Raw genomic sequence first — 24,383 nt, 5'->3', positions numbered from 1 at the left:
GAGTGGCTATATAGGTTTTAGGTTGTGTTAAGGGTGTGTTTATTACACTTAAAAATAATTCAAGGGGTAATACGACTCATGTATAGTTAAGGTGTGTTGCTGAAATTTCGTGTATAGTTGAATGGGAAACTTGTGCATTTTCCCAAAAAGATATTCAAAAAAAATTCTTTTAACTCTCCAACAAAAGTTTAAGTATATATATCATGGGACAAGAACGGATTGGAAGTGTCACAGTCCAAAATTCACATGTCGTGATGGCACCTATGTTTCCAAGTGATAGGTAAGTCAGCCTACTAGTTTTACCAATTTAACTAAATAATTAAGGTGAAAAGGCAAACAAAAATTAGAATACCTAACATACTAAGTCTTTCATAAGTATGAAGTGCAAAAAGCTAAATACCATCCAAGATTTTGGTGTCATAACTACAAGAACTTTTAAAATATGATACTAGTCCATACTAATATGACAAGTCTAAACATAAGAAATATCCTATCAGAATACCAAAACAATCTAATAAATAGAGATAGATGAAGGTGTGGGTTGTAGAATATCCAAGCAGCATACCACAACTCCAAGATAATCCAACTCAAACTCAAAGCTCCAAGAAATGTGCTTGAATTTGAAACTCAATTTGCACCACAAAAGAGTGCAACAAGTGTAGTATGAGTACGAAACCACGTATACCCACTATATCTCATAGACCGGCAACGAAGAAGTAGTGACAAGAGTATATAAGAAAATCATCCTTTAATTTTACCAGTCTACATTATACTTATCAGTCAAGTTTCATCAAATAAGGATAATCAAATATCACGCAATGTCCAACCACCAATAAAGTACATAATTAATTAGAGTGAGGGATGTAATGAGATGCAATGCAATGTGACACCATGAAATTATATGCCTCAGATGCCAAGTACTCTCTCAACTGTATATACATTATACTCCTCGAAAATACATCAAGAGTTCATGACCCATGGGGGACTCGCGAGGTCCATATACCGACACGGATAATCTTGATGTGTCTGTGCAGACGATCTCAATGCACTATCATAAAATCAAACAATCCCAGCATGAACGATCTCCATGTGCTCAACTTATAATCATAAACAATTCCTCACACGGACGATCTCCACATGTCCAAATTATAATCATAACTCGATCTCAATACGGATGATCACCACGTGTTAGACCTTTACTCATAGTTAATCTCATGTCAATGCATGTGCACAATATAACATCAATAAAAAGGGATGATGAAGCATTTCAATAAATCAAATATCTCTATGACATATAATCTCCTCAATTATCACAAATATACAGGTTCAATAGAAAAGCACAACCACACAAAAGAAATCAAGTCACTAAATATATCAGCTAATGTCCATATGCTTTGGTATTCTCGAATTACAATCGATCATATTATAGTAATAAAATTTCTATTTAATAACACTGGTACTCGTACCAATGCCCGTCACACTATTGGTACGAGACCCCCGTCTTTCGCCCTTACCCATTGTCTATTCCATTTTTAATCTTTAATTAGGAAAATTTCCTTCAACAAAATCTAAAAGACTTAACATACCTCGAAGGTCGAACATGTGCCAAGAATTCCTCAAGATTCCGTCTTTCCCTTCCATAAAGCTTCAGAATGTTCCAAATCTATCAAATATGCAATATTCGTAAGCAAGTGAGTCCATAGACACCCATATTATTATAGGTCTAGCCTAGGTCCAAAATTCCCCAAATCTATAATTAAATTCATAAATCTAACTAAATATGTCAAGTCTCATAGACTTAAATTTTAAGCCTAAGGTTATGTCTTAATTTATCAAAATATCATAAATTTAATTATATTCCTATAATACAATGCACCTAATATTTAGTTATGTATCTCAATATATCAAAAACTAAACTTATAATATGATAAACAATTAATATTAATAGAACTTGAAACCACTGATTCCATAACCAGTGGCGGCCATGAACCAAAAGTCTTCTTACATCTAAACCCAAAAATATATGTCATCCAATGGTGACATCATCATCACCAGTAACCAAAAGAATAAGATTTTACCCACCTTTTTGTCAAACTCAAATGGCAACCATTTAAAAGCCAAATATTTACTCATCAAACAACAACAACAACAACTGATGATGATGATGATGACGACGACGACGACGTTGATGATGATGATGATAAATTTATGCTCATATACATTATAGATTAGGGGGTCTTTTGGTTGGGAACAAGTTATCCCAGAATTAGTTATCATGGGTTAGCTATCCTGGGATAACTTATCCCACCATGTATATGGGATGACTTATTCCATCACTATACTATAAATGGTGGGATAAGTTATCCCAAACAAGGCAACCAAACAAGATACAATTTTTTTTTCTCATCACTAATTTCTTATCCCATCACTATTTATTTTTATCCCTCACACCAAACGACCTCTAAATGTGATAAAACTCACTAACTTATATTTTTTACAAATATGGCAATATGGTATAAGGTATTAAATAAATTATAAACTTGACCCATTATTATCAACAAATTAATTATTTAACAAAATGGTCATTAACTAAATAACCATAGTTAAACAATTAGTCTAGGATTTCCATTTAAATTTTTTAAAGAAGGGCCTTTTATGAAGGAAAGAGTTTCAGTGCTCAAACGACCTAACGGATTGTTACAGAAAGTTGCAATGCAATTTTGTAACTTATTTGTTGTGTAAAATGAAAAGGAATTAAAGAGTTAGATTATTTTAAAAGGGTTTGTTTGTTGGGTTTGTAATGGACAAGTAGACTCTTAGTGGTAGGGTTAAAAGTCAATGTGGACCAATAAACTAATGTCACTTGTTTAATTAGAAGACCTCACTAATGACATGTCATCATTCTATTAAAAACAACATTTTAATGTTAAGAACAATTTTGATCCATAGATAAACGAAGTGTATTTTCAAACCATTATTAATACGTTAAGGGCATTTTAACTTTTTTCTGGTTTAGAGAGAAAATAGTTAAAATTTCTCCCAATATATTCGTCAATTCTCAACTATACATTTATACTTCACGGAGAGATAATTCCTATTAAAATACATGAATTTTTTTTTATAACTTTCTCAATATAATTTTTTCAACGCATCAATTTTTTAATTTAAAGAATCTATCCCAAAAATTCAAGGTCTCTTTCTCTCTCCTCTTACCAGATTCAATTATAAAATCCTAAAACTAAATAACAGGAAAATCCACTCTAGAAATATCATGAATATTATTAAATTCGGATTATATGTTTTATACCTAAAATAAAAACGATTATCGTTAAAATTAAAATGTTAGTATTGTTTATTAAAAGTAAATATTCCCTTTTACCCATATCACCATTTGAGTCGATGAATATGCTTTTTAAAAAGGATTGAATTTGTTAGATATTTTCTAATCAAATCTATTTAAAAAAAGATAGAAGACTGTATTCAATAAAAAAAAGTAAAAGTAGAAAAATAACTTTTACAATGTTGCTTCTCACTCTCTTTAAATTCACTCTTTATGTTATATCACCATTGAAGATGGAACGAATTTCAATTTAAAATACTTTAAGGGATCGTTTGATGTAATGAGTAAGGAAGAATAATTCTCGAATAAGTTTTTAGTATTCCTTAGTTCTTTATTTGATTAATAATTATGATTGTGATAAGTTATTCCTAAGTACTCTCTTAAACCCTCTTTTATACATCACTTTTACATACATGTATATTCAAATAGTTTTTAATACCATTCATAATAACATTCACAATCTTCACTACTCATTATTTTTATGCTTATATATTTTTTCATTAAAAAATTACACTATATAAATATAGTTTTTATTTATAAGTATATTATACGTTGAATTTATTTGACTAATTCTTATGTTTATTTATATTTTGATATCTCTTAAAATATTCACTCCAATGTTGAATTACATATTTTTAATTAAATAGTTTTTTAATCACTTGAAAAAATGCATTTTATAAATAAATTAAAATAAAGATAACTTAATATTGCTTAAATAAAGTGACATCAATAATAAAAATCTATTTTACTTTAACAAATTTAAGATGAAAGTTTTATTTTTTTAAGCTAAATAAGATAAATATTTTATAATTAAAAACACACGATATAATTATGAGAATATAATCTAAGTAAGATGAAATTTATATTCTTAAGAGTGAGAAACTAAAGCTTTCAAAGAAAGTATAAATAAATAAATAAATAAAATGGAGGGTACTTAATCTTAGAAATTATGTCATGCATATTATTTGAATATAACTAACCAAATAATCAATAAAAAAATGAAAAAATTCTTTTCACCAGAAAATTTGGCAAGAATTTGACCAGAATGATATTTTTCATATGTTATTTTACTTTTTAAAACATTTTGACCCTTTTAACTTTAATACCTTTTAATTAAAAAATAGAAAAAATATAGTTTATTTTAAAATTAAAAAAAACATTATAAACTTTTTAAATTTCTAGCCAAATTTTTTGGTTATTTAGCATTACCCTAAAAAAATAACCTCAGCAATCAATATTACTAATTTCGTCATAACTTATTCTATCATAATTAATTCCAACATAACTTTTCGTCAAATCAAATGAGGATAGTAGGACTTCTGTAGAATATAAATGTGTTGTTGAGAATTGATGAATACGTTATTTTTTCATATTTTTTTTAGAAAAGGAAATATGGAGTTGGTGCTATTTGTTTTACTCTTTCTTTTATTATTCCCGCATCCATACAATAATACAAGTCCCAAAACCAAATTCAAAAAACAAAATGTCCGTTACAAATAGACCCCAAAAATTCCCACCTCCATCAACTCCTTTAACCTAGGGTTTTGAGGTTACTGTTAAACCCTAAATCCCATCAAATTCTTCCAAAATCAAGCTTGAGAAAACCCCATTTCAGCTTTCATTTACAACCTCAAAATCTCTTTCGATGTGTCAATCAACAATGGGCTTCGAGCCCATGTTGAAAGAATCAATCAATCACTTCTTGGCCTCATACCGAAATGGAAGTTGTGATTTCTCTGTTTTTGAGTCCATTTTCTTTCGTTTAGTCCAAACAATGCCTGACCCACCTCTTGAAATTACATGGTTTTACTCTGCTGTCACTTTTCACTCTTCAAAATCAGCTGGTTTTAGCAAAACTATTGTTGCTAAGGACTTGTTTCAGTTGCTAATTTCGTGTTCGTGTAATGGGACGAAAAAGATTGCCTTGCTTGCCCCGTTAATCTATGTTTTGCATGATATAGTTTGTGAGTTTTCGCGAAATGGATTGTGCTTGACTAGTGAAATTAGGGAGTTGGTAGAGAAAATTGTTGATTATATATGTCTATGTTTGGTTGTGCCTGAAAATGGAAATGTGATTGATGAGGATATTGTTTGTTTTGAGGAATTGGCTGGGGTTTGGATGGTTGATTTGGTTGGGAAGTGTGCTAAACTTGAGGAGAACTTAGGAGTTTTCTTTCCGATTGTTAGAGTTGAGGTTCAGAAAGGTCAGAAAAGTAGGCGCGGGATCAGGGATCTAGCTGGTATTGTAATGTGTGAGGTGTTCTTGCTTGCTTTGTCTTTGAAGTTTAATATGAGGTTTGTAAATGAGGAGTTCCAAAAGGATGCACGAAACTGGGCAATTCAGACTCTCAAGCAGTTCCAAAATATTGAATTTTTAGGTGAGTTCTTGCTAGTTTGTATCCCCTTGAAAAGATTCAAGTTTTATTACCTGATTATGTATCATAGCTCATTGTTTTTTTTCCCCTATTACTGTTAATATGTAATTTCTGTACAGAAACATCACCTTCCTATTCCGACCAGTCATAAAGAGACAACAAAATCCATATCAAATTTTGTAAGAAAATGGGCAGTAATGGCAGCCCAGTAATAAGTCTAGCATAGTTTTTTATGGGGATTTAGGAGGATACCAGTGTCATCGGCTGACTAAAATTGATCCACTTAATATGCTATGTTTCCTAATAACAATAACCAAATAATACTAATCTATAGCGGGTTTTTTTCCTAATGTCTTACCAAGTTTCTAAATGTATAGGTCTTATGATATTACGTCATATTGTCTGCATCATATGAATAATTAAATATCATTGTGCTTGTATTTGTATGCCTTTCTGTACTAAATTCCTTGAGAGGTTGGCTATAGTAGGTTTTAGGAGAGGTATAGGTAGGCCGAAGAAGAACTGGAGGAGGTGATTAGAAATGACATGACACATCTTCAGCTTATTGAGGACATGACCCAAGGTAGAAAGATTCAGAGGTCGATAATAAGGGTAGAAGGGTAATAGGTAGCCAAGTGATCTTATTATCTAAAATTTCACTATTATCTGTTGTTTCATTTGTCTTGTTTATCTTGCTATTTTGCTGTCGAATTTTTTTTTCTTTCTATCATGCTTTGCTTACATTTGTTTTGAGCCGAGGGTTTATCAAAAATAGTCTCTCTACCCCAAAAGAGGTAAGGTCCGAGTACATCCTACCTTCCCTAGACCCCACTTGTGGAATTATACCGGGCATGTTGTTGTCCGTACTAAATTCCTTATTTCACCAATCAATTAGCTGTAGATGTTACTGGAATGTTGAAAACAAATCCATTTTTTTCACTCCTTCATTGGAAAAAAACCATTGTGTTGAGGACAACCCTTTATCGGATCTTGCGTGTCACTCATTTTTGCTTGAGTTGATGTTACTTTTTCCATGATGGCTTTACTGTATAACCCATTGTTAATTGTACACCCTTACACATTCATGTTCTATTATGAAGCCCTTTGGAGTTAGTTAGCACATAGGGGTCCAGTGTATTGGGGTCAGTGTGGTCTCATTGCAGGTAGTCCGACTTATATTTCTTTTGCTGGTCACAACTTGAATTTATGGATAAAAATATTGATATGCTTTTAGGTTGCGAGTTAAGTTGGTTGTTTATCACTAAAGTTGGGAACCTTTAGGATTCTTGTGCTTGTGTTGTTGTGACTTGGCTGAGGTTCTTTTTTCATTTTGAAAAACTAAGGACAGCACATCCAATATATTCTCTGTCTCATTAAAGCAAGAGATATAAAATGCTGATTGCTGAGGTTGTTCAATATTATTTCCATCAGTTTTCTTTTCTTTTGATTTTTTTGGAGTTCGGTTGATCATTGATGGTTTGTGAAAAGAAGCTGCTGCATGTGAAGTAAGGCTGTTCAGCTGCTCTAGGAATTCTTTATGATATGCTAGGTATTCTTGAAGAGTTCATGTCATGGAACTCCATTTCTTTTGAAGTGTAATTTGTTTTCGAGCAACTTATTCTCTATTTAAATCCTCCATGTGCATATGCATAAAGTTTTCTATCTACTGATGCAATATTCTTTCCATGAAATCTTAATACTTGCATTCGCTGGTATTGCTACTTTTAGTTGTATATTAAACAGTACACATAGCATAATGGGATGATATATTCCAAGGGACTTTGTAATTGAGTTGGAAAAGCAAACAGCAGAATATCATGTTAGGGAGCCTACGTGAAGAAAAGCAGTTGTGTGCTTCCAGAAAACTTATCTTGGCAAAAGTGGATCGATCATTCTTTATCTGCCAGCATCACTTATCCCACATGTACCATGAATAAGAAACTACTTGGAAGTGGGAGTATTTGAACCTCCAATTTCTATAATCCTTTCTAGGTAATTTACTTTGAGTTTTTTACTTCATTGCATGATAAAACCTTAGTAAACTGAATTAGCTGCACTTTTTGCTTTGCTCTTTTTAAGCTGAGACATGAACTTCTATTTATACTTAAAATAGTTGTATTTTTAGTGTTAGAAGTGGGATTTGAAAGCCAAGACATGTATTCAAGCTTTATATTGACAATATTTCACTTGATTCTTGATGGCTTTGAGTTTTTACTTGTTGTAGATATGCTTCTCAGAATTCTCTCGGAAAAAAAGCTTGTGGTCACTGCCTTATTGGTACGTATTCATGACAACCTTCATTATCGCAAAGATTTAAGAGTGGATAGCACGTACGATGTCCCAACAAGTTCCATGCTCTGCTGTGCTCCTCACTCTGTTTGTATGTGTGCATTTGATGTTTTATACTGGTTTTAAGGATGTGTCCAGTCCCTGCTAATGCAAATTACAAATTTGCAGATCAAGATTGATTTTTGTAAGGCTAAGCTCTTCACTTATTGTTTTCAATATTTATTGTTGCAGAGTTTTGAAGATGCAGTTGTTCTACAGAAACTTTTGTATGATGCTGTGATACTGGTTGATCATTCATTTATAAGTTCTGGCAGATGGTTTCAGCCACCAGAATCCTACTTCAGGAACTTGGTTTTGCTATGGTCCTTGGTAGCGGACAACGCCATACAGTTTGCTAGGTAGGGGAAAATTGCTGCACTAAAATTTGAAAAGAAGCTTGTTAACTTGTTACCTGCTAATAAATTTGGGAATTGTTGGCTTTTAGGGAAATATGTGATCAAGATAGGCTGACTGCTTATGTAAATGCTTTCTCTGAGTCTCAGCTACCCAGTGAGTTACTTAAATGGGTCTCTGTCCGAGCTGGCACAGAAGAGAACCTGAGTAATCCAAAACCTATGACACCTAAAGCTCTCATAAGTATGTCTTTTATCTAGTCTTGGTTTATATTTGAGTACATTAGACCGTTTTGATTTTGCTTATACCGATCAGTTTCATAGTTTTATTCCTTCCTATGAGGCTAAGGTTTTAGAAAATTGCAGACCATAGTGATGCTCTTCAAAATCAATAGCAAATCTACCTTGTGGATAATATATTAATACTTTTTCTCCATTGTCATGTTTGTGTTTTCTAAGATAAGTTGCATGTATCCACAGAGTGGCTTTTTGTCCTGGAAGACCAAGGTCTCTGGGTGTTTGATCATGACAAACTGAAGTTCGATGCCAAGGCAGCAATATGCATTTCAAGGCCGGACTGCTTTCTCCCTGAAGTTCAGCCCAGAGGCTGGACTGATAAAGAGAGAGAGCATAGGGAAGGAAAATGCATTGGGGATGAGGAAATGAACGATTCATTGGACAAAACATTCTCTAATGCTTACCTCTGTAAAGATAAATTGCCTATTGATAGTAGCAGAAAGCGCAAAGATCTAGTGAAGGACACAGATATAAGAGGAACACCAGTCAAGCTTGTTAAGTATAATGTTCGTGAAAGCCCAAACAGAGAGAAGTTTCTTCCTTTCTCTGATGAAGATATGGAAGTGATGGGGTGATGTAACCAAAGCTTAAATTATGTATATGTAGCAGTGCTTGGACCCTAGTTAGCACAGTGCATAGTAGTATATCACTAACTCAGAGCAGTTCTTTCCTTCATTTTGAGCCCCTCTTGGGGAATGTATGGATACAATGGAAACCTTGGAGAGCTAATGTCTTATAAAATTGCATGTCACATAGCATACTTGTTTCACTATGTTGTATCAGGTGATTTACAAGAATGACTTTGGAAGTGGATTGTCTTTTAACTTTTGATCCTGCTTGCCCATGAACAACACTTTTGACCTTGAAGATTTTGCCAATGAGGCAAGCGACCGTTAAAAATATTCAAGATCATTGGTCACTTTCAGTTCAGGTCCTTGGACTTGAAAAGTTAATGATGTGAAAAATTGTTAGGCCCATATCATTGTGGGAAAATTGTATATAATAGCAAATTATTAATTCAAATTAAATATTATAACCATAGTTTGATTTAATTGTAACATGTAGCAAACTGTTGTCATTCGCCTTTCCCTGAAATTCTCGCTCGCCACTCTCCCTCTCTCCCTTGCCTCTTTCACTTTATACAAATACAAATATATAAATTGCATTTCTGTTTGTATAATGCGAGAGAAAATTGTATATACACGTGCAAATATATATATATCTTCGTCCTATACACTTATAATTATACAATACAAATCTTCCTCTGCTCAGTTCTCTTTTGTCTTTCTCTCTTTCTCGCTTTATACAAACATAGATTATACAAAAAATACAATGTATAATTTGTGTTTGTATAAAGCGAGAGAGAGATTTGATATACAAACGTTTTATTTCGATTCAATTGTATACAAATTCAAATTTTATGCAGATATACAAACACATAAAATTGAATTGAGAGGCTGCCAACGATTTATACAAACGAGAGGCTGCCAACGGTTTATACAAATGAGAGCCTGCCAGCGATTTATACAAATGAGAGGCTGCCAACGATTTTATACAAATCTGATGCCCCCAACGATTTATACAATTTGATGCTCCATAGCAAACATAACTATGTTTGCTATGGAGCGCAATTATGCAAACTATAGCTATAACATACAAATATGATTTTTATGTTTGTTAAATGTCAATGTTGCTCTATCATTATCTACTTGTCATAGAAAATCCAGTTGGAGCTCTATTTTTCGCAATTAATGGAGGATAGACGCACTCTTATGGTTACTCGAGGTATACAATGTAATATGAAAATTATTGTTGCCAATAATTTATGAGTGAGTATTACATTATTGATTTTTGCATCGCTCAAGGAGCAGATATAATCAGAGTCTTTATATTTACTCCTTGAGCGATATTCATGACTCCATAAAAATGCAACTATTGGAACAAAGTGAAGGTTAATAATCAAGCAAAAAGGTAAAGATCGTTGAGGCTTCAAAACTTTCTTATATGTATAGGTAGTGAGTGGCTCATCTTGACCGTTTTAAAAATGAATTTCAACTCCATAGATCTGTTAGGACCGAAATAAGCAGGTGTAATACGGAAGCTAGCAAAGCAAACCTCAAAAAATCATGAGTAAGAAGACAAACGAGAAACACACCAAAAGACACAAAGATTTAACGTGGTTCGGTCAATCGACCTACATCCACAAAGGAGATAAGCAATTCACTATAAATATGAGAGTACAAAATATAGAGAGAAATAACCTCAACCAATTCACTCGGAATACAAGTAGGTTCACAAATTCTCCCCCATAACAGAAACTCTCAAAACCTAAGACTACATTGTGAATGCTGATTAAGTTAGAAGGAACAAGCTTATATTTATAGAGTCCTAAAACCTTTCCTACAAGAAAAGAACTAGTCAAAATATTAAAACCTTTTCCTAAAAGGAAAACCTATTTATGGTAAGAAATCAGGGCAAATAAACCCCAACAAATCTCCCCCTTGGCCTAAATTTCTGACAAAATAAATTTGTACACTTTATTCACATAATCTTTAGGATCTTGCATCTCTTCTCCATAATCTCATCTATCAAATCTACATTTCGACACAAAGAACCTCTCTAAAACAATTTCTCCAACAAAATCTTCATTATTGTCAAAAAGGTTGCGGCTAAAACTACACCCGTCAAGATGAACACACATCTCTAACGTGGTTCCATCATTGAACCATGGCTCTGATACCACTTGTTAGGACTGAAATAAGCAGGTGTAACACGGAAGCTAGCAAAACAAACCTCGAAAGACCACGAGTAAGAAGACAAACAAGAAACACACCAAAAGACACAAAGATTTAATGTAGTTCGGTCAATCAACCTAAGTCCACAAAGGAGATGAGCAATCCACTATAAATATGAGAGTACAAAATATAGAGAGAAATAACCTCAACCAATTCACTCGAAAGGCAAGGCACTAACAAGAATGTCCGACAGGATAACAGCGGAATAATACCCAAGTCTAACTTTTCCTTTCAATTTGAACCAATAGAAGACAAACCAAATCAAGCAATACAAAGAATGGACATTAAGTATATCAACCAAACAAAAACAACAAGATAAGAATAAACCAATCACTCAAGACACAACGATTTACGTGGAAAACCCTTCAATGTGAAGAGTAAAAAACCACATGACCGAAAGCTCCACTATAAACACCAAGAGTTATAAAATTGTTGTCCAAAATTGGCCACAAAACAAGCGTCTAACAACGAGCAACAACAAAACGAGATTGAAGCTACAGACCACTAAATACGATCTCCACCGTTGAATTGCAAGAACCAGATGCTGAGAACTCCCAGTTCAAATTTGAAAACGATCCAACGGTTAACGAAGTGGAAAACTCTGTCTGAATCGGACTGCATGAGTAGAAAATTTCCAGAAGCAAAAACGAGATTTTTCTCTGTTTCTCTCAATCTCTAAAACGAATCTCTCTTGATTTTTTTCTCTTGTGTTTCTAAAAATAAGACCAAATAAGCCTTATATATGCCACATAATATTGGAGTTATGGTCTAAAGTGGACTGGTCCTAATAAGACTTTTATTTATCCACATAGGAAGGAAAAAAAAAAATCCTAAACCCAACAACTCTCTCCCTCACAACTACGTGGAGGAGACCGCCATTCCGGCGATCATGCAACAATCCTCAAATCTCCCCCTTGGCCTGAATTTCTGACAAAATATCGAACCACGTTAAATCTTTGTGTCTTTTAGTGTGTTTCTCATTTGTCTTCTTACTCATGGTCTTTCGAGGTTTGTTTTGCTAGCTTTCACGTTACACCTGCTTATTTCGATCCTAACAAGATGTAGGTGAGGATCATCGTGCAACTATTTTTATATTTATATATTTAATAAAGACTTTTAACTAGTTATCTTACAGACTATAGGCTAGATGTAGTAGTAATAACTTTTCAACATGTCTTACATTAGTTATACACTCTATTTGGTATTAATCTTGTTATATATATATATATATATAATAAGCCACAATGCAACTATCATTCTAACTATTTTGTTAGCTTTCAACCAAAAGCTAACAAGATTTTTAGTTACATATTTATTATTTAGTTTTGTATGAGCTATTTATTACTCATTCCTTTTGAATTTGTTAATCTGATTTTGATCTGACACATAGTTTACGAAAGTAAATTAGATTTTGAGAAAAAACATTAAGTGATATTTGAAGTTGTCCCAAATTTTCAAAAAGACACATTAACTTTGCGTGCATCATATTACCCCACAAAACATTCAAAATCACAATAAATACACATTTTTTACACAATATTTCCACTTTGGACAAAAATATCCTTCGAATGTGCAATTTCTTAAAAACAAAAAGTCGGACCCATTATTGATGTATTGAAGGATGCTTTGGTAATTTCCTATGATGAATTCGTTTTGTTTGTTTCTTTTAAATTTATTTTACTATACTAAATAATTATATAAAATATTATGAATCACGATAATTAATTACATAAATATTTAAAAGATATAAAAATATATAAAATATCTGATTGACTCTTCAATTTTTACCGGCGACACATAAATTGGGACAAATGAAATAATATATATTATTTGAAAATTTCTTAGAAAGTACTATAAATTACAGTAATTAACGGCTAGAAATATTTCAAACACAAAAAAAATTGATTGAATTTCAAAATTTTTTTAGTACTACATAAATTGAGAAAGAAGAAATGACCTCTATTATTTGAAAATGGCGTAAAAGTATTACAAATCATACAATAAGAATTAACAATTTAAAATTTTAAAAGACTTTAATGATTTATACTTATTCTATTTCCACTTTGGACAAAAATATTCTCCCATTATGCATATTTTTTTAAACAAAAAGTGGGACCCATTATTGATGTATGATGAATTCGTTTTGTTTGTTGTTTAATTTTTTTTTAATAATTGTATAAAATATTATAAATCACAATAATTATTTACTTAGATATTCAAAAGATATAAAAATATGTAAAAGATCTGATTAACTCTTCAAATTTTATCGGTGACACATAAATTGGACAAATGAAATAATATATGTATATTATTTGAAAATTACTTAGAAAGTACAATAATTTACAGTAATTAACAATAGAATATTTTAAAGACAAAAAAAATTGATTGAATCTCGAAATTTTATTAGTACCACATAAATTGAGAAAGAAGAAATAACCTTTATTATTTCAAAATTGCGTAAAGATATTACAAATCATATAACAATAATTAGCAATTTAGAATGTTAAAAGACATAAAAATATTTTTACCATAGTTAACAATAATTAAAAATTTAAACTATTTTAAATTAATATTAAAGTTTGATTAACTCTTTAATTTTGTCTTTGTCACATAAATTGAAACAAAAAATAACATATATTGGCGCCACCTCAAGCCAGAATTTATATATTTCCTTTATTTTTGCCATTTATGCCCTTCATTTTAAAAAAAAAAACATAAGTCGCGTCCTCTGATGCGTTGCGTTGTCCCCCTTCCTCGTTCTCCGGGTAAACCTTTTCAGCCCTGGCATTATTTGGTCTCTCTATATTGTTTATTTCTTTCCTCGCTCTTGCTTTATACTATTCTTCTCAATCTTATTCTTTTGCTTGCTTTAGGCTTGTATGGTTACTTGATTGTCTACTTTCTTCCCTCAGTGCAATTTTCATCTTCTCTGCTACACTTATTTGCATTTTGTATTTTTATTTCAAATCACCTTGATTCAATACATCATTGTTACCAGTGTAATAGTGAAGGACATGATCATAAGTGATTATCAAGTTCATTCTCAGCGGAAAAAACGAACGTCCATGCCATGTTTATTTGGCACACCCATGAAGTGTTCGACAAAATGCCCTCTAGAGACACATTGCCAACGACTTCTGGAAATGGCTTCAAAATTCACTCAACAGGCATTATCTTAAGGCTTCTGAAATGTTTGAAAAACTGCCCTTAAGAGGCACATTGCCAATGGCTTGTGGAAATTACTTTAAAATTCACTCAAAGGGTTCTTTTTCTTTCAAATCTGCGCAGACCATGCTTATTTTCGTACCCATGAAGTGTTCAAAAAATTCCCTCTAGAGGCACATTGTCAATGGGTTCTTGAAACTGAATGCACAGGACATGTTTATTTTGGCATCCATGAAGTGTTCGAAAAAATTCCCTTTAAAGGTACATTGTCAACGGCTTCTTGAAATGACTTCAAAAAGTACTCAACAGATATTATCTCAATTCTCAAGGCTTCTTTTTATTGGCTTCTCTTTTAAATCTGTACAGGCCATGCTTATTTTGACACCCATGAAGTGTTCGAAAAAATGCCCTCTAGAGACACATCATTGCCAACGGCTCCTCTAGAGGCAGAACATTGCCAACAGCTTCTGGAAATGGCTTCAAAATTCACTCAAAAGGTATTATCTCAGCGCTTCTTTTCTCCGACTTTGTCTTTCAAATCAAATTTTGGCCTACACTAATGTGATCGAGATTTAGGTGGGCACTTATTTTAGATCCTTTAAGTTCAATTACTTAATATCTTTGCTCAATAACTACTTTCATAACAATTCGACCCCCTAATTCAAATATATAGCTATTGATAAAAACGCAACAAATGACCTTGAATAATTGTGATCATTCAAAAACAGTTTCATGCCAAAATCTTAAGGCCTTCGATCCCATGTCCAATGCACCCAAAGCACAAAAGGAATTAATACAACAACAACAACAACAACAACCCAGTGAAATCCCACTAGGTGGGGTCTGGGGAGGGTAAATAGTACGCAGACCTTACCACTACCTCGTGAAGGTAGAGAGGCTGTTTCCAGGAGACCCTCAGCTCAAGAACATCAAATCTAAGTGACAGGAGAGATATATATAAAACAAAACAGTCAATACAAAAGAAAGCGTATAATCAACAAATGAGACAATAACATCAAGAAAGATATTGGGAGTGAAACGCAGTAAACAGCATAAGGTTAGGACTACTCTAAACGCTAACAACCCAAACCCTCTCAAAGGAAGACACACGCTAACCCTACTAACCTTCAACCTTAATACGCGACCTCCACTCCTTCCTATCTAGAGTCATGTCCTCGGTAATGTGAAGCATAGCCAAGTCTTGTCTAATCACCTCTTCCCAATACTTCTTGGGCCTACCTCTACCCCTCCGCGTACCCTCTACCACCATTACCTCGCACCTCCTCACTGGGGCGTCTGCGCTCCGTCTCTTCACATGTCCAAACCATCTCAGTCTCGCTTCCCTCAGCTTGTCCACCACAGAGGCCACTCCCACCTTCTCCCGGATAACCTCATTCCTAATCTTGTCGCTCCTAGTGTGCCCACACATCCATCTCAACATCCTCATCTCCGCAACATGCATTTTATGAACATGTGCGTTCTTAACTGGCCAACACTCCGCTCCATACAACAAGGCCGGTCTAACTACCACTCTGTAGAACTTACCTTTAAGTTTCGGTGAAATTTTTTTATCACACGATACTCCAGAGGCAAGCCTCCATTTCATCCAAGCAGCCCCAACGCGATGTGTGACATCATCGTCGATGTCGCCACTCCCTTGGATTACAGCCCCAAGATACTTAAAACTTTCCTTCTTAGGAATGACTTGTGCGGCAAGTCTCACTTCCCCATCTGTCTCATCCAACACATCGCTAAATTTGCACCCCAAATATTCTGTTTTGATCCTACTCAACCTGAACCCTTTGGACTCCAGCGTTTGTCTCCACACCTCCAACCGCGCATTAACTCTGTCCCACGTCTCATCAATCAGTACTATGTCATCCGCAAATAACATACACCACGGGACCGTCTCCTGAATAGACCGCGTCAACTCGTCCATCACCAAAGCAAATAGGAAAGGGCTTAGGACTGATCCCTGGTGCAGCCCCATCTCAACTGGGAAATGTTCTGAGTCTCCTCCAACTGTCCTAACCCGAGTCTTGGCTCCACCGTACATGTCCTTTATCGCCCTAATATAAATCATCGGGACTCCTTTAGACTCCAAGCACCTCCAGAGGACATTCTTCGGTACTTTGTCATAGGCCTTTTCAAGGTCAATGAACACCATATGAAGGTCTCTCTTACAAAAGGAATTAATAGAGTAAAATAATTCATTGTTTGTAATGTTGGCTTTGGCTCCAAATTACAACAAAATGGAGAAGATGATGAACAACTTCAACAAGTTCATGCTTATGATGATGGCTACCTCTGCCCAGCGGACCCACTAGAATGGATTACGACTATCGAGCTCACTTCAAAAAAATGATATTTAAAGGATTCTAGATGTTGATACCTTGATTATTCCTCCTACACAGTCCATCCAGCAAGAAAAACCAACAAATATGCATTAAACATGTATAGTAGTTCTTCAATTAGTATATGTATTTTAATTTGGATCTGGGCTTTACCCTTTCAACGTCTTTACTACTCCCATCCCAAATTGTTATTCACTTACTTTAAGTTGGTGCAACTGTTCAAGGATGGTCGGCCCAACTCATACTTTGTGCTAGATTAGTTTATGCAGGAACCTCTTTTACATTTCACCTTTAGTAAAGGAAAGTTTTCATGACTGCCTGTCCAAATGATGCCATGAACTATAAGGAAGCTCCTCAAGGAGGATTCGGATGGTTTCTCAAAACTTCCACGGCTAAAGCTTTGGTTGAAGATCCATAATTCCACCCTATTTTAAACTTTATGCACAGGTTTTATAGCTAACATTATTGTGTTGTACGTAGTTTTAATGGTAATCGGTTAAATTAGTTACCCCACAACATTGCATAAAGAAAAAAGGAAAATACATTTTTAAGAATAGATGCTCCTCTTGAAAAGGAAATGTTGGATACTAATCCAGGGGTGAGATGAGACTATGTTGCATGACTAAATGAAGCAAATAGACTTGTACAGGAAGCAATGGTACTTCCATTATGGATGCCTAAATATTTTCAGGTACTATATAAGTTTTCTGCAGGTCTACACATACTTAAAGTGGAAAAAAACATTTTTTTTTATGATCTTTAGAGGAAGTATAAGCATCAAATTGCCATATAAACTTTTTTCCTTTATTGTTTTTTGATTTGTTAGTTTATTTTCACTTTATGATAATGCTTTGTATTTATTCCTTATACCTGAAAATTGGATTTTACTTGAGCAGGGGGTCTATCAGAAACAACCTTTCTACCTTCACAATGTAGGGGTTAGACTGTGTACACACCAACCTAACCCGACCCAACTTATGTGGTTACACTAGACATGTTATTGATGTTGTGATTGCATACCACTTCACTAGGAAGTCATACATATAAGCTTAATTTAGTTTTAATTGTCACAAGGTATAACTAAAAGATAGTTTGATCAATTTTCTTGACTTTTGTTTACTTTTAAGTTGGTTGTCACCTCGAAAGTGTTCCCACTTGGTGCTTTATATTTGCCTAAATAACAATACATGACTCATTTAGTACTATGTGAGTTTTCGTCTATAAAGGTCACTCCTATTTTATTGGAGTTCATTATTATTACATGTCGGCTTATCATAATAAATTTCATCTTCTTAATATAATAACTAAGGTAAAAGATTTTACTGATGTATTATCATGGGATACTTTAAAATTTGTGTTGCTAGAGAAGTATCAACCACTGTTAGTGTACCAGGTATTGATGCATTGTGAAGTAGTAACCTTCGTTGTCAATCCAAGTATAAGTTAAATAGTTTAATCTTTTAGTTATACATATGGTGAACCTTAAACCTTAATTACCAGATTTGTATGTATGAGATCTTAATAAGTAGCATATGGAACTTAAATATTAGCACCTTTACTTGGTACAAAGGCATACAAGTTTGTTTAAGACTACTGAATAACTTGGTATAACCTTCAGCTGAGAAGCATGGTAATTTTGATAGTATACATTATAGCGGTTTTAATCCCAAATGAAATTTCAGGTTCTCCTTTCAATAGGCACTAACAATACATCAGTATGCTAGAGCTGATTTTGATATTGATGACATGTACAGTTTGCAGGTGGCGTTATGAAGTTTATGCTTATTTAAATTCAAATAATGAGGGTTGCAATTAAAGATGTGCATTGTGTTTGTAAAAATTGGTCCATCAAATATTTTAGTTGACAAAGAAAGTGCAGTTGAGCGAATCAATTGTTTACATTCCTACTTTTTTCCAAATAAGGAGAAACGTCGTGGTGACTTAAAAAATAATTAATTAAGTCGATTTTAAAAGAGTCGCCATCTAATTTTAGGAAAACACTAGGAAATCAATTAAAAAAATGTCTACGAAACCAAAAGATTCTAGGTAAGGGGTTCAAATTATTCCAAAGGAAAGGTGTTAAGCATCCTTCGAAATCCACAACTGTGGGTCCCGACTGAATTCATTTTTTTCAAATTGAGGAGGAGATAAAAACAATATACACGTATAATAAATATACACAAATAATAAAATAAAACAATAATAAGAAATGGCCTAAGTTTGCCTAACATCAATAATATACACAATAATAAATAAAAATTATAATTCGAACTCCGTCTGAATAGTTTCAATGGGAAGCAGCTCCGTATACCTGTAAAGACACTTAGTAAAAGTGTTAGTACTAAGTAAAAATTAATAACTTAAAAATAAAAACCCGTCTTATTAACATGGGAGGCCTTGGAAATCGACGATAATTTCTTCATCGGCCAATTTTAACAAACAAAATATATGAACTTAACTAAATTTTCGTCTTTTAAAATGGAGAGGCCTCTAAAACCGACGAAGAGATTTTTTTCATTGATCAGTTTTAACTTATAACGATAATAATAATCATTAAGAGGTAAAATACTAAAATAAACAACACCCAAACACATAAACAGTGAAGTAGGAATAATTAACCTAATAACACAATCATCAATGATAGCAACAAATAAAGATTTAACAAAAGAGATATGTATAGAGTAATAAAAATTTAACAACTGACCACATAAAAATCAATAAAAGATGTATAGAATTAACAATAATTTAAAGTAATAAATAAAACAATAACAACTAAACACATGTTATCTATTATTGGAACATTAAACAAAAATGAACCATATTCAACTAACCACTAAATTCTCATAATGATAATAACAAAAACTAAAAAGAATAACAGCAAAACAAACATCAAAAACATTAAACAAAGTGATAGGAAACATAAATAAATAAAGATGAATCATCACATGAACTAATTCCACCAAAATCAATAACATTCCAACAAAAATTGCTAAAACAATGAAAAGGAAAACAACCCCCAAACACATGAATATTATCACACAATAGAATAAATAATAGTAACCAAAAAGATTCAAGATAGAGTAGATTTTGCAACATACAAACATAAAATAACAAATTATATGAAAAGGCAATAATAAAGGGAAAAGATAATTTAATTACCATCGAATTTTGCCAAAGAAAGAGCTCACTGGTGGAGTTGTGGCTGAAACAGTAAAGTTGGATTTTCAATTTTGCCGGAGAAAACACAGAACAACAGCATGACAGAGCTCTCGCTCAACAGAGTACCTGCGAAACAAACAAAAAATAGAAAAGGGGAGAGGGGAAGAGGAGTAGTGATGGTGGTTGCTTGTTTTTATTATTCCAGTTCATTGGAGATAAGAGCTCCTCGCCGGAGTTCGTGATGGAGCTGGACCTTTGAGCTCATTTGAAGCTTGTAGCTCGAAGTTCTCCATTAATGGAGGAACTCGACGGGAAAGGTCGAACTAATTCCACCAAAATCCATAACATACAAAAATTATTCCACCACCACTTAACTTAATGACCAAGCTATTCTTTAAATAGGAAATTGAAAACCACCAATAGTGTAATATCATTATTTTAAAATCGTGGGCCAAAACCATCGATTAATAAAATATATGTGTATAAAATCTTATCCATATTGAATGGATTTCTAGACTGTGCAAAATATTAAAATGAATATTAATAAACGTAATGAATAAAATGAATATTAAAAATTATATTGAACGTAGCTAATGACATGTAAAAAATACAATTTAACCGAAATAATAATTTAATCAAAATAAATAAATATTTGAACGTAGTCAACCGGTTATAACAAAAATAATGTAATTAAAATTAATTAATAAAAAATTCTGAAATTTTGACAAATAAGAATAAATATTGATAAATTTATTTAAAATTATAAAAAATATATTTTAAACTATTGAATAAATAAAACTTAAAAATTGTGAATTTTAAAAATGTTAGGTCAAAATTGAGTGTCAACATCTAGTCTCATTGTATATGATAAGAAAATTCAGTCTTAGGCTATTGATCTAGAGCATGTTGATGCCATACACTGAGAAATAGAAACATTTGTTCTTTCATTAGGAAAAAGTAATTGTGCTTTTATAAATAAATTGATGGTTGTTTACTCTTCTCCACACATAAATGCAATATTTTCTTATGGTATCCAATATAAGATTTACTCGGGAGTAAAAAAAGACTCATATTGTGCATCTATCTAAGAAGACATAGTTGTTAAATTCATTATTCGGCCTTTGTCCACTTTTACTTTAAAAGACAATACAAACAGTGGCGAATCCAAGATTTAGAGTTCGTGGGTATCAAATAGACTTATCGATTAAATTAATTTTATATTTGATTGAATTATTCGTCTTTTCGATATATATCATAAATCAATCAATAAAATATAAATAATAAGATATTTCACTTTTATTGAGTATTTAATCAAATAAAAGAAAAGTCAAAGAAGTAATAATGTAATTAATTTAATTTAAGTCAATAACAATTATAAAAAAAATAAAAAATTGTGCCAGCTGTTTTTCCTTAAAAAACGTGCTTGGAGCCTCTTTTTTTTCTTAAAAAACGTATGCAGCAAATTTCTCAAAAAATAGATACAAATGGGATTCAAACCCGCAACATCAACCTTCTAAAGTTGCCCTCCCACCGTGGCACCACAAGCCAGTTTTGTTCTGTGGGTGGCACGCTTTATATTTATATAAATATTATATATATATATACCTATGTATATATAGAGTTTCCGTCGAAGTTCGGGGGTGGTGTGGCACCCCCGCAGCCCTTCATAGATCCGCCACTGAATACAAATTTGTTATTTTATTTAATTGTTCTCTTCTTCCTTGCATACCTTTTGTAAGTAAATTTGTACACTCATCAGATTTAGTCGAAGCTTTAATGTGGACTCCGGACACCGAATGGGTAAAAAAAAAGGGAACAACTCAGAGTTGATCTAATACATAAATGGTGATAGTTGAGATAGAAAAAAAGAACATTAATTCATGTGTTTTTGACCATTAACTCTTGAGTCATAATATAACAACTTTCAGGCAATTTTTGAAGAAATAGAAAAGGAAACTTCAAATATAATTCCATATTTGTTCAGGTTGGTAAAGGTCTGTCCAAATATGCCAAAGCTCAGAAGTTGGCATTTCAACACTGGATTGAGGCGGTGTGTCATTGAGACTCTCCTCTGGTTTTTCATTTTCCTCCTCTTTTCGAAATAAATATCCCGTTCAATTTATTTACTTTTTGTTAAACTAAAGGAGATGTGTTTTTGTATTTCAATTAACTTTGGAAACGAAATAACAAAAACAATAAGATGCATAACACTTTGGATTATGCATAGACGTTGCATAAAAGGAAATAAGTCACAACTCACAAATGATGAATAAATTATGTAAACATCTATAGGAAAAGATAAATAGAGATAAAGGAATAATATATTATTGACAAATCAGTATACTCACTCGAAAACAAGAATATTAGTCTATGATCATGAGTAATCGAATTAAAGAAATTAACCCGCGCGAAGCGCAGAGACTTTACCTAGTATATGTATAACTAATACATGTACATTCATGATATTAGCAATGTAAAGGATTTTAATGCACCATTAACATGATTAAAGACACAATTGCCCCTCAAAACTTTTTCCATGTCTTTTTCATCATATTTATGAAAGATATTTTGTGAATAAATATTTTTTTTACAAATTATGTAATGTGTTATTTTTAGTACACCAAATCAAACATTGCATAAGAAAGTAATCTCCTAACTAATACAAGCATTACTAATATCAACATCTAAAACATTATATTAAACATATTGTTCTTATCACCCTACCAAGGGATCCCTAATGAAGGTATTTATTTAATTTTTAAAAAAGTTTAGAGTGGGGGTGGGGGGATAAGAGCTCCAAAGAAAAAAACGTATCTCTGAATTTTTGATAAAATTTGAAGCACAATGTCACGAAAAGAGACAATCATGTCAATGCAATTTTCATTTAAGGTTGGGGAGCAAAAACAATTGTAGTGCTCTAATTTATCAAACCACCATCATCTAAGTCAAACATATTATATTCTACTTAAACAGCAGGAGACTCATTCTTTTAAGAATGTCATATCCATCCCACCCCCCAGATTAGGGTGGAATGTGATTAGCACCCCAATTGTTGTTGGTGGAATGAAAATGATAATTTTAACATAATTTTATGGGATTATTGGTTTAATCATAAATTGAAATCTTAAAATCGAAAATCAACAGGTAGTTCAATGAAAAAAATTAACTTAATTTTAACTCAATACCTCAATAGCATTTTTCTCAATTCGATTTATAACTAATCAAATCAACTCCCCCCCCCCCCCCACAACCCCTCTCTCCATATGGTTTCCTATTTCAATGTTAAAGTTTCACCACGATAAAGGGCTAATATAAAAATGGGATCTAATTTTAAATTGTTTTTCAATAGAAAAGAGATAGATTTAGACATTCTCTTAGATATAAAAGTATTAATATTTGTCATATTGTTTCATTTAAAAAATAATACCATGTAAAATTGAGCATGATGATTACTTAAAAGAGTAAATTTTAGGAACAGCAAAGATAAAAAAAAATTATATTAGAGCTCTATAATTACAGTTTTGTTATTTGTACTCCATAGCCAAATTATGTTTGCTATGGATCATCTAATTTGTATAAATCGCAACGATTTGTATAAATTCAGCGTCTGTGCCTATGAAAAGTGAGTTTGTATATGTATATGTTCTTTGTGTTAGGCTAGAGTGGTCAGCGAGATTGGGAGAGAGAGGAGAGAGGCGAGCAAGAGAAGGCAGAGAGTGGCGAGAAGTGAACTGTATATGTATATCGGTTAGATAAGTGTATATATGTAACTACTATGTATATGTATCAATGATTGTGTTTGTTTATCTGCATAAAATTTGAATTTGTATATAATTGAATCGAGTTAATATACAATTGAATCGAGTTAAAACATTTGTATTTGTATATCAAATCTCTCTCGCTTTATACAAACATAAATTATACAAAACACAAATTATACATTGTATTTGTATAATTTATGTTTGTATAACGCGAGAGAGAGAAAGCAAAAGAGAACTGGGCAGGGGAAGATTTGTATTTATATAATTATAAGTAGAGCCGTCAAAATGGGCTTAGCCCATGGGGCCCGCCCAACTCAACCCGTTATTGGGGTAGGGCAGGGATAAAAAAATTCAAGCCCACTTAAAACTAGGGCTTACATGTCCGATCCATATAAGCCCTTGGCCCTTGAGGCTTGATCGGGGTCTGCCCATGAGCCAAAACTATTTATTTAAGGG

At 32.8% G+C, this 24,383-nt stretch overlaps 2 protein-coding genes across 2 annotated transcripts in view; both read left to right on the top strand.

Annotated features, from left to right (window-relative positions):
- The window catches only part of LOC125838739 (uncharacterized), a 212,914-nt gene that overhangs the window by 128,615 nt on the left and 59,916 nt on the right, over nt 1–24,383 (top strand). The gene's annotated exons all lie outside the window — the stretch shown is intronic.
- LOC125838729 (uncharacterized) overlaps nt 4,820–24,383 on the top strand; it is a 58,330-nt gene continuing 38,766 nt past the window's right edge. The window contains exons 1-5 of the mRNA XM_049517769.1: nt 4,820–5,718; nt 7,940–7,992; nt 8,236–8,402; nt 8,489–8,640; nt 8,877–9,269. Of these exons, the coding sequence (XP_049373726.1) occupies nt 4,986–5,718; nt 7,940–7,992; nt 8,236–8,402; nt 8,489–8,640; nt 8,877–9,268 (1,497 nt within the window). The 5' untranslated portion in view covers nt 4,820–4,985 and the 3' untranslated portion in view covers nt 9,269. The remainder of the gene's footprint in view (nt 5,719–7,939; nt 7,993–8,235; nt 8,403–8,488; nt 8,641–8,876; nt 9,270–24,383) is intronic.

The sequence above is a fragment of the Solanum verrucosum genome, unplaced genomic scaffold, assembly GCF_900185275.1.
Source record: "Solanum verrucosum unplaced genomic scaffold, falcon-dt-bn FXZP01000182.1, whole genome shotgun sequence".
In the NCBI taxonomy this organism is placed as follows: domain Eukaryota; kingdom Viridiplantae; phylum Streptophyta; class Magnoliopsida; order Solanales; family Solanaceae; genus Solanum; species Solanum verrucosum.
The sequence above is the reverse complement of the archived record's forward strand: the minus strand, read 5'-3'. Positions and strand labels throughout refer to the sequence as shown.